This window comes from Vidua chalybeata, chromosome 1 (assembly GCF_026979565.1).
Source record: "Vidua chalybeata isolate OUT-0048 chromosome 1, bVidCha1 merged haplotype, whole genome shotgun sequence".
Taxonomy (NCBI): Eukaryota; Metazoa; Chordata; class Aves; order Passeriformes; family Viduidae; genus Vidua; species Vidua chalybeata.
The window spans coordinates 107,868,207-107,882,913 of record NC_071530.1 but is presented as its reverse complement, the minus strand read 5'-3'; the positions used below and the strand labels follow the sequence as shown (position 1 = coordinate 107,882,913).

General features: G+C 41.8%; 1 protein-coding gene across 1 annotated transcript; it reads left to right on the top strand.

Moving 5' to 3' along the window:
- Window positions 1–1,971: 1,971 nt before the first annotated feature.
- On the top strand, window positions 1,972–13,736 carry AQP4 (aquaporin 4). The gene is made up of 5 exons (XM_053945764.1): window positions 1,972–2,012; window positions 6,047–6,461; window positions 7,355–7,519; window positions 7,875–7,955; window positions 9,741–13,736. Exons 1-5 carry the CDS (start codon window positions 1,981–1,983, stop codon window positions 10,017–10,019), a joined length of 972 nt encoding a protein of 323 aa, XP_053801739.1. The 5' UTR covers window positions 1,972–1,980; the 3' UTR covers window positions 10,020–13,736.
- Window positions 13,737–14,707: the final 971 nt, after the last annotated feature.

Below are 14,707 nucleotides of genomic sequence, written 5' to 3'. Positions count from 1 at the left end.
CAAAGAACAAGTGAGTTTTTTTCTGAAATCACTGTAGCAGGTGAAAGGCTTAGATTGAAAGCTCAAAGACAGCAAATGGAAGAGCAGAGATGTGTAATGATGACTGTACACAACCACCCCCCCCCCGCCCATCCCCTGACTAAGCTCAAGACATACGCAAATGAAGTGAAGCTTGAAAACAAAAAAAGCAAGCATCAAGCCTGCAGCTTCTCTTTTGCCATCAAATTGTGAGTGTCTCTTGGCTTCCTTTATGACATGGCTTTAGAGGAGGAGTGGGCAAATTGAGAGAAACACCTACATTTGTACATTGTGATAGCCTGTATTTGCAATAAACTGTGATTGGTGAGCATTTAATATTTGAATATGACTTTTTTATTGCTGTGTCTATAAATTTGTAGACAACATATGAGGATGTAAGGATGTCTAGGGCATCCTTAATTGATAGTGTTACACATTTATACTCGCTTTTCACTGTTATAAATTATTGTCTATATCTCCTAGCAGAAGCTCAGGGACGACTTTCTGTCTGTGGTTTCCTGGAGCAGCTCTTCAGATCCGGCACTGTTTACTCATGGTTAGAAGGATTATCTGGTACAATGTGCCTTGTACAGCCTGGCTGGTCATGACAAACTTTGATTTTTCACTGTTGATGCGTGGCTTTTATCTGTAGTTTAACCTCATTTTACAGTTGAACATGTTCCTTAGAATGTATTCTATATAATTTATGCGCATACTCTTCTACAGCATGCAAAGGTCTAAACCAGATTTTCTATATAGTTTGTTCCATTCTCAACCATGTCTTCTTCAAGTGACAGTTTCTGTGCATTCTCTAATGAAACAGTTGTGCCTGGGGCCTTAGGCAAGTTTGATTTTTTTCTTATTACATGCAGGGCTGATTTTCATTGAATTGTTTTCATGCTGTAGAGGCACTGAGTAATGACCATATGAATTTCCTCAACAGACAGCATCACAGTCTAATTTAAACACTATTTTCCATTGGCCTTCATTTGGCATTTCATACTAGTCAAAACTTCATTCAATTTAGCAACTTGAACAAACAAAACACAATATAAGAATTATATAAAGCTATTAGAAAGCATCCAAAGGAGGGCTACAAGGAGGGTGAAAGACCTAGAGGGGAAGCCATATGCAGAGTGGCTGGGATCACTTGACTTGTTCAGCCAGAAGAAAAGGAGACTGAGGGGAGTCATCACAGTCTAGAGCTTCTTCATGAGAGGCAGTGGACTGATCACTTCCCTACGGTGACCAATGACAGGACCAGAGGGAATAGCATGAAGGTGTGCCAGGGGATGTTTAGGATGCACACTACAAAAAGATTCTTCACCAAGAGGGTGATTTGGCAGTGGAACAGGCTCACCAGGGAAGTGGCCACAGCACCAGAGCTCAAGAGATGTTTGGTCAATGCTCTCGGGCACATGGTGTGATTCTTGGGGCTGTCTTTTGCAGAGCCAGGAGTTGGACTCAGTCCTAGTGGGTCCCTTCCAACTTAGGATATTCTATGATTCTATGATTTTCTAACCAGTAGAGCCCTAGTAAGGTACTAATAGGCGTTTTAGATGGATAAAACTCCCTGGCTGCTGAGCTACTAAGGCTATTTTCCTTTCAATACTGTGCGTGGCAGAGAAGAAACTGAGCAGCCTTTGAGTCCTCCCCATTGCCGGGCGGCCCCGCGCCGCAGGAGCACAGGGCTCTCGCTTCTCTTTGCCCGGCAGCCGCGACCCCCCGCCTTGCTCTGCAGAGGCACATGACCGCAGCCGACCCGCAGCCGGTGCTCCGGCGCCCGTTCCTCGAGTGCCGCCCGCCCGCCCGGCGCAGCAGGTAGGGAGCGGAGCGCGGCGCGGCCGCCGCACGCTCGGGAGCCGTCCCGCCCCCGCCCCGGCCCCGGCCCCGGCCCAGGTCCCGGCCCCCGCCCCGGCCCCCGCCCCGGCCCCGCCGCTCACCCGCGCCCGCCGGAGAGGCATGAGCGACGGAGCGGCCGCTCCGCGCCGCGGGTGAGTGCGCGGCTGTGCGCGGGGCGCGGAGCGGGGGAGGGAGGGAAGGCAGGAGGCAGGCGGGAGACAGGCAGGAGACAGGCAGGCGGGCGGGGACAGCCCCCCCAAACCAGAGATGAGTTTATGGGAAAGCTTGGGCCAGTGGGGTGCGCGGCCGCGGGATGGGAGCGTCCGGCCCCGGCAGGAGTGCGCGGCCAGGTGCGGGGCTCCGCGCTGTTGCCTTTCTCCTGCGTTTTGCACTGAGGGATGGCAGCCAGGCAGCAGCTCCCCCTTCCCGAAGGCACTATCGGAGCCTGTCGGTCGCTCTGGAGTTTTTAACATCAGAGGTGCGAAGGGTGCAGAGAGAAGCAAATTCACAATCTCTTTCCACATGTTAAAACTCTGCTGTCCACTTGCGGTCCTGCAATAGAGTGTCGTGTGTGGAGAAAGCCTAGGTACTGCACAGCGAAAAAGTTGCGGTACTGGGCTCCCAAGGCTCCCCACCTCCTGTGGATATCCATGCCAGTCGCTCATTTAGCTTTTTGGAAAATGAGGCCAAATGGTTACACGCAAGCCCTGCGACCGTGCGCTGGTTTTGCAACAGTGGCGTGTCTCCCTCCTCCCTCAAAGTTGGCCGGCAGGTGCCCGGTGTCCATTTGAGCTCCAGCCGGCGGTGCGAGCTCAGGACGGGCAGCGTGGGAGTTTGCTGCGGAGATGCCACTGTAAATAGCCACTGCACGCACAGAACTTAAGTGTGACAGCACTGTCGTGTGGAGTGGCTGGCCGCAAGCCTGCATCCGGGATGTGTGCTCTGCTCCATGAAATTATATTAGTTAGAAAACGAAGAATTTTTAAAATACTGTTTGACTTTTGTACCGAAACCTTTGTTACGATTTACATTGTTATGGCTTTGAAGCCATAATCATGCCTGAAGCCCTGCTGGCAATGTGATCTGCAAAACCCACCTTGCGTCCTATCAGACACAATTTACTGTGTAATCTTGTAGCCCAGACCAGAGAATTTCCAGTGTGCCCACCTGTGAAATTTATGTGTGACCATCACATTAAAGTGGTTTTCTGTTGTATTTTGAATTTATCTGAGGAAAACATGAACAAAACCACTCAAAAAAAAAAAAAAAAAAAAAAAAAAACCAAACCAAACCAAATTAAAAAAAAAAAAAAAAAAAAAAGAACCCCACAATTGTTTTGCAACTTTGATGGCAAATCTTAGCTGCTGAGAGGTCCCATTTCAATTTCAGACCTGTTGCAGCCATCACTGTCTCATCTCCAGCCTTTAAATTTAACTGTATGCTGAACAAATAGTGGATGTTCAGGATGGTTTTGGTTTCTGAGTTGCTGATTGCCTTTAGATTTAAGTGAAAACCTGGGCTCAGGGCTCAGACACAGTATTAAGCTTTTATTAACATTTATAGGGGGTTTTGCTGTAGGGAGGAAAGGTGTGCAATTTAAAATAAAAATTTGGCCCTCAAAGCTGAGCATTTTGCCTGGTGTTGAAATCATAGAAAAACACTCTGCTTCCAAAAAAAAGCAGGTATGGATTAAAAATAGATGTTTAGTTCGTTAACTGTAAATATGGCTGACAGAGTTCTATGTAGCATGCTTTTCCAGAAAAACAAAAACTTACGTTGATGAGCCAGCTGTTGTGTTTGAAGCATTTGGCTTGCATGCAGCATTTCTGCATTTTCAGGGCTGCAAATAAGATTGACTGAATTGACTGCACGTGCTCTCAGCTGGAGAAACAATTTTCCATAAGCAGTAGCCTCCTCCTAATCAGGCCCACCAGCAGTCCAGTAGAAGATGTGATCTTCCACATGGATGTGCACACACACACTCACTCTTAAGATGATTTTCCAAGATGTTCCACAACCAGTGAGAAGCCAACTGCTTGATCTTAATGCCAAATACAAGCACCTTTTTCTGTCCACTTTCTGGGATGAAGGCGTGTCATTAATTTGCTGATCTTGCTGTTCTCTGAGTACAGAAAGATGGTCAGGCATATTTGAACAAAGACATCAGGATGCTCCATAAGCCTACATTCCCCCATAGTGCCCTTGGTGGCTGGAAATTTTTCAGAACTCTTGAATATAACACCAGGGCTTGCACAGGGAAATCCAAGTTACATCCCAGTTGAGCTGAGGGACAAAAGAGTAGCTGAGTGCTGCTCCCTTTGTCTGTGCACCCAGGTCCCAGGTTTCTTTTCCGCGGGCTTCACTATATGTGTCATCCCTATGTTCACCTGGAACATGGCCAGGGAACTGGGAAAATGAGCTTTTCTCAGTATGGATATAGCACCTGTATCTTACTCAGGTGACTAAGATAAATTATTAGTGAGGAAGCATCAGTGTGAATCTGGGCATAGGGTTCAAAGGTAAGAACAGCCAAAATACCTGTGACCTTCAGCTTTGAGGGAGGCAATGATTTTAGGTTCATTTTGTACAAAAAGTCTAGCCTGGATGGTTGGTCATTAACTGACTGTTAATACGAGATCTTACAAAAACATCTTTCCATTTGTCTTGAGTTTGACATAAAATCAGAAGATTTTGGCTATTACTTTATTCTCTTTTGAGGTTCTGGCTTCACTTCTCTAGAAGAACATGTCTCTTTCAAGTGTCTCAGATCCCTTCATAAGCACTTTACAAGAGCCATTTTTAGGAGAGAATGTAATTGTTCTCATCTGAAAGTCTAGAGAACTGAGACAGAGCTCAAAAGGCCTATCCAAAATACAGAGTAAATTAGCATAGGAAATTAGTCAGGGAAACAACTTATTTGCTCCAGTCACTGCATTAAATTGCTTTTCCCTTACTCACTGGAACTGTTAAGAAATTCATGGGCCATTCCTCTTGCAATGATTTGAAAAGGGCAGACATGCCTTTTATGCTTCTTTCTGATGTAACTGGTATTAAATATGCATTGTAGCTCAGTTACCATAGATAACTGGGCATAAATTCATCCATCTTCCACTTGAAATTCTGTTCCCAAATGTAGCAGCTGAATATTCTTTCTTTTGTTTTCTAATTTTTGGATGGGTTGGATGTTTCTTGCTTTTGTTTTTAGAGAAGAATCTTTTTAGCATTCCTTAGAAACTAATTAAAATGCTTCCCTTTTGGCTTATTCTCCTAATTTATTAATACCACAAATAACTTTTCTTTGGTGACCCACTTTCATAGGTATCTGAACATCTAGCAAAATTGTAACTCATCAGGAAGGCGGTGTAGACTAATAAATGGCATCTTCAGACAGGGAAAAAAGCCAAGACACTTCTTTCTTTGCCATGCAGAGTTTTACACACCACACATGCAGAAAATATTGCTCTAGTCCCCAGCTCAATTGGTACCATTAGCCCAAAAGAAAGCATTTTATTGATTACACGATTGATTTAAAGGTCAGAATGTAGGATTGCATCTATTCTCCTGCCTGAATTCAATTTCCACCTACTATCCACAGTGAAGAAATGGCTCCTTGTATAAATATAAATTGAAATACTGGTCTGTGTGAGTGTTCAAGCAAATAGAAGGAAGATTTCTCTTCTGGCTCCCAGGGCAACTCCCCAGAACTACGCTGTCATCAAAACCACTAGGCTTCGACTAAGATACTGCTTTTTATTGAATTATCTTACCTGTTTTGTGAAAACTACAGATTTGCATAGAAAAAAGATACTCACTGATTTACTGAACATGATGATCAACAGGCCACTGGAAGTGGTAGAACTCTACAGCCTCTAAATCAGAGGCCAGCTAGCATAAAAGAGTACACTTAATTTCATGATCATTTCAAAATACACAGATGTTGCTTTTTGGGAGCTGAAACTATACAGAGTTATCAAAGGAGGGATTAATTACCCGGTGTCCTGCAGACACTCCAACACTGGGCATGTTTTAAGGGCAGTCTGCTCTAAGAGTGTAGTCTGTGGTTGTCCCAGCCCAAGGATACTCAGTGTTGCCACCTTCTCTCCAAAGTCTGCTGAAGAGCAGCCCCTAACAGGAGAGCGTAAGGTTTATTTGGTGACTTCTGATGAAGATTTGCTTTCCTTTTCAGTAAGTGTGGACGTCTGTGTAAGTGTGAGAGAATTATGGTCGCGTTTAAAGGAGTCTGGACTCAGCCCTTCTGGAAAGCCGTTTCGGCAGAATTTTTGGCCATGCTCATTTTTGTCCTCCTCAGCCTTGGCTCCACGATCAACTGGGGTGGAGCAGAGAAGCCCCTGCCTGTAGACATGGTCCTTATATCCCTCTGCTTTGGACTCAGCATTGCCACCATGGTGCAGTGCTTTGGACACATCAGCGGAGGCCACATCAACCCTGCTGTGACTGTGGCAATGGTCTGCACGAGGAAGATCAGCCTTGCCAAGTCCGTCTTCTACATTCTTGCCCAGTGCCTGGGAGCCATCGTGGGCGCGGGCATCCTTTACCTTGTCACACCGCCCAGCGTGGTGGGAGGCCTGGGAGTCACTGCGGTAATCACTTCTCCTCTGCCTCTTGAACTAGGCTAGCTCAGACCCTGAGAAAATAGAATCAGTGTCACACAGAATGAGGAGAGCTCAGGCACAGATTTTCACAGCTTGCTGGTTTATTTACAACATCCAGACAGGGCTTAAAGCTCTCCTTAGGATGGGTTTATGCAGTGTAATAGCTATAGCTGACCTTTTTATAGAAGATCTCTTTCCTAGAACTTCCCCAAATCTGATGACAGCAGGTAGTGTTAATTTACATACAAAATTTAAATAATATATGCGTGAAATGCCATTTTTATATGGTCTGGGGAAGGGGGAAATTAATTCCATGCTATTATGATGGGGATTGAAAAAACATCAATTTAAAATGACATACTTTTGAAATAGATTGTGGCTTAGATTTCAGCTTTGTTCTAAACTAATAAGGAATACCATCAGTTAGCCCTGTTGCAGGACTTATTAAAAATGCACTTCAGCCGCACACTGCTTAATTTTTAATTGAAATTTAAATTAATTAAGTCAGGGCTAATTAATGAATTTATAATTGAATAGTAAATTACAGTGCTCCCAAGAAAAAAAAATTGGTGAAAGGGAAGTGCAGCATTTGCAAATCCCTCTGTAAAAATAAACTATACTTCTGCAGTCTAACTTTGAAGTTTCAGTTGGATGTTACTATTAGGCCTTCTGTTCTCAGTCCAGCATTGATTTTCCCTGTTTTCCAAAATCAAAAACCATTTTAAAGTCAAAAAAAAAAAAAAAACCAGAAAGGGAGAAGAGTGAAGAGGGGGGAATCTGTACCTCTAAAAGTTCGTTGTTGTATTTCACTTTGTACTATGGCTTTCTAATTTACAAAATCATCTTTTCTTCATTTCTGGTGTTTCTTTGCCTTCTTCCAGGTACACCGAGATCTTTCTGCTGGGCATGGACTCCTGGTGGAATTGATAATTACATTCCAGCTGGTTTTTACTATTTTTGCTAGCTGTGATTCAAAACGAAGTGATGTTACTGGTTCAGTAGCTTTAGCAATTGGATTTTCTGTTGCAATTGGACATTTATTTGCTGTAAGTTAATGGTTTCTCTTTAAAAAATAGATCCCTTTACCCTTTATGACTACTTCAGAAGTAAAAGGAAACTTTTGTGACCTTTAGAGCAATTAAAGCTATATAGCTGCTATATTCTTTATCCATCTATGCCAAAGCACTTTGGAGTCTCAGGAGTGTCCTCTTGGGAAGGGTGTTGCACCAGACCTTTTCTGGCTGTTCATGTGATGACTTTTTTTAACTTTGTGTTAAGACTCAGGAGAGTGATGATATCTGTTGTAAAGAGGAGGAGCTTTACAAAACCAGGGTGTCCCATAGAAATCGAATCACTGCCTTCCAGACTTTAATAACAGGCAACATTTTCTCTCTGCTTTAGATCAATTACACCGGTGCCAGTATGAACCCAGCTCGATCATTTGGACCTGCTGTCATTATGGGCAGATGGGAAAACCAATGGGTAACTCTCCTTTCATACTTCATCATAGCAACAAACAGTGGTCAGGATTTTTCATACATCATTTGCTTTCAGTTATCTCTCCCAGTACATCCCATAGAGACCATCCTCAAGGAGGACAGCCACTGACTTGCCCCAAGCTTAGGCATCATCATGCTCCTCACCTAGGACTGTAGTGCAGCATGCAGCATGTTGGAATAGCATCTTACTATTCAGGGGCTGTTTTGTGGAGGTAGTAGCTGGGGTAGAAAGGAAGTCATATGAAAAGTTTAAAAAAACAAAACAAAACAAAAACAAAAACAAAAAACAAAAAAAAAAAAAAAAAAAAAAAAAAAAAAAAAAAAAAAAAAAGCGACCCAAGGAGACTGAAAGAATGCTGGAAAGAAAAATCCTCCAAGGCAGATTGCAAAGATTGCAAACCCCACTGGTCCTGCTGCTGAGGAGCTATGGAAGTAATTCTGTCAACTTCACATTTCACCTGGTTCTGCAGCAAACTAGGGCAGATGTATAAAATGAGAACAGGGACCCTCTGTGATCTGGTTCCTGGGGGAGAACCTGTCTCGGCAAATGCCTGCAGTGAGAGATGAAGAGGTTGCAGTCTGGTATTTGCAGACCAGGCCAGATGTTACCTGCTTCAGTTTGAAAGTGTCAGCTTAGCCAGGAGCAGTAGCGCAGGAAACAATGTTATAAGCAGGCTGTGAATGATGCAGTAAATTTCTATAGCATCCAACAATCCAAGTTATAAAAAAACATTTCATATTTTATAAGGGAGAGATGGATCACAGCTCAGCCTCACCTAATTATAGAGAGGGAAATCACTTCTAGGGACACTTTCAGTACTAACTGGAAGAGCTGCATATTATAGTGCTTATAAGGATTTTCTTGATTTTTAAAGTATGAAGCCCACATTGCTCCCACTGCAGCTAAGAATAGAAATAGCATTGTCTTCAGGCCCTAAGGCTTCAATTCTGCAAACACAATACCATGTGTAACTTTGTTCCCAAGAGTTATCCTATTGAGGCAGATTTACCCAGTTATCAGTGAATGGCTTGTTCATATGAAAAACTGCTGTAGTTTTTTCACAAGATTAATTATCCATACTCTGAGGAAGCCTGTAATTTATAACTAAAGCTATAAACAATAAACAAATGCACCATGGAAAAACTTGCAGGAGAAGCTTAGTTACTGTCCTGGCCACTTGGAAAGACAGCCTTTTCTTCTCCAGAGCAGTGACATTGGCACACCATCGATGGGAGACTGTGGGCTTTGGCACCTACTAATGTTACTGCTCTGCTGCCTGTCATGATGAAATAGATAGGTACCTACAAAGTTGTGTTATATCCATTGTATTTGCTTATTTAAATTAGATTATCAGACTGCCTGTTGTGGTTGACTGCCTGTTGTATTCTGCAGGATTAAATGCCAAATTTGAAATATTTTGGAAACATAAGTCTGAAATACCAAATCAGAACTCTTTGTGTGGACACTAGGAAGGGCTCTTTTTTCCTTGAAAGTTCACTGTCATCTTGGTTCGAAATGGAGAAAGAAAATCACTTCTCTACATCGATGTTTCCTTTGTGTGTCTTCTTGCAGAAAGTCCATATTTGTGGTCTGCAGCTGGCAAAGAGCAATAAAAAGTTTAGAAGAGACCTCCTGTAAAGAGATAGATCAATAAAACTTTACAAAATTATTTCCCTTTGAAGAAGTGGGCCTGCTTGTCAGTCTTCTTATCACTATTCATTTAAAAGCTTAATGCTTGGGATTTTTTTCCCACCTCTTTTTTTGCAGGTGTACTGGGTGGGACCAATAATCGGAGCAGTCCTTGCCGGTGCTCTGTATGAGTACGTCTATTGCCCAGACGTTGAACTCAAGCGCCGCTTCAAAGACGTCTTTGGTAAGGCTAGCCAGCCCTCCAAGGGCAAGTACATCGAGGTGGATGACAACAGGAGCCACGTAGAGACCGATGACCTGATCCTGAAGCCTGGCATAGTTCATGTGATTGATATCGACAGGGGTGATGACAAGAAGGGAAGAGATCCATCCAGCGAGGTGTTGTCTTCTGTATGACTAGCAAGAAGCACTGAAAGCAGAGAGCAGCCTGCTAGCACGTCCACAGATATCCTTCCACCCATTAAAGAAACAGATCTCCTCTAGACTGAGCACCTTCCACTTCTTGAAAGGTATGGTGTGGGCAGCTGCATGGAGTGGTGTCACCAAACCATATGCCTGCTCAGTTGGAAGATTAGGACTTTTCTATAATTAGGATTCCCCTTCTACTATTCCAAATTTAGACTTGTTCCTAGTATTTTCCTTTCCTTCTTTCTGAAGCAACCCTAAAGTCAAAAAAAGAGATGAAAGCATTCTCCTTTAATAAAGCAGTCAATAATGAGATAAAGATAGAGATGTGTAACATCCAGATTGACAGTTAAGACATACCAGGAAATGCCTATAGACATGAAGACCTACTTATCAGATTGTTCTTCTGACACTTAATTGGCTGTTGTCAGCACCGATTATAACATCTTACCCATTAAGCCTTCTCTGCAAGGTTCAGAGACAGCACCAGCACTATTTAAGAGTTTTATCCACAGTCAAGCAAAGGAGTATTGTTTCCACTCATGTACATCACTATTGCCTTGCAGACTACCTCTGAAAAAATGATACTTTAACAGGCTTTTAAGAAAAAATTCTATCAACCCATCAAATTTCACTCATGTGATTCACTGTATAAATACATTACCTTCATCCCCAAGAGTAAATATGCAGAAATGGAATGTTGAAGTGTAGGGTAATAAGGCTGCAAAGCAGTTGATTGTACTTCATGCTCCCTCTTGTCACTGTCTATCTGGTGAAACATTCTCCTGGGGTTTGACTATTGACCATTCAGTGTTAGCAGACTCTCAAGGTCATGCAAAGAATATAAAGGCTTTCCTGTTACTTAATAACTTAAATAAGAGATATCAGAAGAAAAGAAGGCATATCTGTTTTCAGTGCACTTGTTTGAATACACATTTCTGTGCTAATTTATGTAAACTAAAGGTTTAAATTACTTACCTATTTTCTTACAAGATGGTTGGAGATAGTGTTTTTTTTTAATTTATTAGTAATATAGAGGGGGTTTAACTTTTAACTGTATTGAGACACTGATTGGGAAATATTTTTTTATAACAGATGCTAAAAATATGACTGCTTCTGGCTTTTTGTTGTAACTGATGCCTAGCTATTTGAACAGGTTCCCTGCTTATTCCAGTGTTCACATAGTCAAAAACTACACCTCTGGCAAAGGTTTCTTTATCTGTTGGTAGAAAAAGGTTCAAGTGCTTGCAGGGTGTTTTAGGGGCAAAAGGACATGCAATATATTTGGTAAACAGTCTTTCCCCTATAGAGGTTTTTGCCAGACATAATCACCCCAGCAGAACGTTTCTGTAAAGCTCTTACTGACTTACTGCTTTTGTTTCTGATCAGTGGCTTTGGGTTTTACAATATGCAGCTGCAGACCAGTCAGGAGCATGGTATTATTACCATCATTATGTAGTTTTTGTTTTTAAATTGAAAAGCTATCCCTGTTTATTTAGCAATAAGAGAGGAAAAAAAAAATAGTCCTCACTGTGGGCTGTATTAGCCTCATCTGTTCTTTGACATACTCTACATGCAATCTTTATTACAGGGAATGAGATGTTTCTAATGAGATAATAAACCACTACAACCCTCAAATCTGTGCACTATGATCCAAGGGCAATTCTAGTATCCCAGCTTGCAGCCTTGTATAGTCCCAGCATGTCCTTCTTCAAGTTTCACATTTTTCTTGTCTTAATCCCTGACTGTGTGGCGCAAGTTCCCTGCACTGAGCATGAGATTCATGACTCCTTTTTGCATTTGCAGTTGAGTGTGGCAGGGGACCTGCAATGGACAATGTCAAATTACAGATTAGAGCTCCTTCCCAGAGCAAGGACTAAGTCTCCCAAGGGACAGGCAGCACAGGTGTGGTGTTAGACCTCTGCTCAGATGGATAAATACCATGATAAAGAGATTCAATGAGAAAGATCAAAACTTATTGGGGGATTTGTCTAGGCAGTTATTTGGGCTTTTTCTTTACATAGTTCCAAACTATATTTGTTAAAGGGATATTTTGGTTAAACCTTTTGCATGGCTTAAAAAGGTAAAGAGTAATACACATAGAATTGGTGGATTTTTAAGCAAAGGTTTGCATTTTTTGTACTTAAAGACACTCCTTAATTTGTGAATTTTGCATGGTACTGAGTTATTTAAATAAGAAGCTGTGATTTGTTTTATGCTTAAGGGTCCTTTACACAAATGGCTTGATGTGTGTTTTCCTCACCCAGCCTGATTCTGCTGCTGAGGTGAGCATAATGTGAGCATAGCACCAGCCACCTCTGTTAGAAGGATCTTTTTCCTGAAACACTCTGTATTAATGAACTGTGGCAAACACTCAGAACCAGCCCCCGAACCGGCAGAGCTTCTTATTGAGGATAAGATCCTGACACTTCTTAAAAGATCAGGGAAAAGAAGGGATACTAAAATAGAGGCCACCTGATAGTAAAGGTTGCTTCCATGCCATTAGACATTAGCAGGTAAGCAATGTGTGGTAGGTCTGCTCCTGATCCCACAGATTAAAACTTGTGGAGGAGTTTGTCATTGACTATGGTGGAAATGATCCTGAGCTCTTTGGGGGCCTGATGGCTTCTCTGACACACTTCACCGTGTTTTTTCTAAAATCCAAGGCTTTCAGCAGTGTGCTTAATTTTGGAAGAAAATGTATGCAACTTGAGGTTTATGACCCACCCTAAAGTAAATCCTTAGCAGTGGCTGTAATCACAGGTGGTTCTGTCCCACAACATTCATATAAGGGAATATCACTCTTCAGCATCTATTAGGACTTTGTTTAGCACAGAGATATGTGCTCCTCTAAGCTGTCTTGCAATGGTATCAGCACTGTACAATAGTCATGCTTGGTTAAATAATAGACTGGCATGACCTTTTTATGGATTCAAGATGCTTTTGGATTAGTAGCTTTTTTAAACACATACTTTGATACTGTTTGAGTGAGATTTGTGTTCTAAAGCTCTTCAGCTCTACACTGCATCTCATAACATACTTGATGTTCTCTTAAAACATTTCTTGGTTTTGGTGGGAATTTTTTTTTATGATTGTGAATGGAAATCACAGGAAGACTGGCAGGTCTGTCATCATTTTGGGGCCCCAAAAAACAGGATGAGTCCCACTCCTCCATGATAGCACTATTGTTTTCCATGCTATATTTGCACTTTAACAAGCACCTTCATAATAAGTCACTGGGTTTCAGAAAAGAAAGCATGGAAGCCAAGGGTGATTCCATTGAAGCACACAAATACCTTTTAGGCTGTGTGTACTCTGAGGAGTTCGTCACCCAAATTCTAGCTATTCTCAGGAAAAAAAAAAACATGAAGAAACCTTGCAGCATTCAAGTTATCAAGTCATGATAATGCTTCTGTTAAAGTGTTCCACCTTTCAGTGGAAGTAGGAGTGAGATTCATCTCATGCCATGTTTAGGTTTGTCACATATATTTGCATGTCAGCTTTTCAAAATGTGCTTTATTTCTTATTATTAGTAATTACCACAGTATGTGCTTAGAAAGCTAGATGGCCATCTACCTTTCTAGTGCTTGATGGCAGAGCAGCTGCCACTGTGCTCTGAAACATCTTATCTGCTGGCTGTGTAACACATTCAGGATATTATACACCATCCAATATTTTAAATCTTATTAAAATATGTGAGAATTTTCATTGTGAGTCTTTCTTTTCAAGGTGAGAGGTGAAAACACCATGCACAATTTTTTGTATCTCAATTCAGCCTGTGTGTATCTGAGTTTCTCAAGGACTTTCTAAGTAGATATTATGTAAATATAGACTGAAGTATTTCCTACCCACTTGTATGATCTAAGCCATCCTGTTGCAGTCTGAAATTTAGGACAAATGAGGTAAAGCAAACTGTGTATATGGATTTTTCCACAAGACTGCTTATTGTTTAAGTGCTTAGTCACCACGATATCAGAACTAATATAATGGGACTTAAAATATGTAATATTTGGAATAATCTACTGAAAAATTCACTATAAAATAACACATGGTTATCTGGTTCCCACATGTATTCTACTGTATCTCACACTGCTGTTGCAAATAAACATGTGTCCAAAAGAAAAAAAAAAAAGGCATCTTGTGATCATTGGAAACATTTCATGATCCTAAAGCTCAGGACTGAAATATAAGGAGAAACCCCAAATCCAGTCCATAGAACATGTCTAAGAGGAGTCTGGAAATGTATGCAACAGAGAATTAATGATTTACTGTGGAAAAATATCAGAGAAGAGAGCTGCTTGTGCAAATGATTTAATATTTTTAAGGAAATGAGCTAAACCAATTATAGCAAAAATTATGCTGGTATGCTGTCATGGTTTAAGCCCAGCTGGGAACTAAGCACCACACAGCCACTCGCTCACCTCCCCCACTCCTAGCCCAGTGGAATGGGGAGGAGAATCAAAACTAAAACTTCTATGTTGAGGTAAGAGCAGTTGAATAAAAAAAGGCCAAAACATCAGTGTGTTATCAATATTATTCTCACACCAAATCCAAAAACACAGCACTGTACCAGCTACTGAGAAACAGCTGAAACCAGGTCATGTATGTACATCACTGATTTTGCCAAATGGATTAAAAACTCATAGGACTAGCAGAAGAGCCAAGGTTTTGAAAAGTGA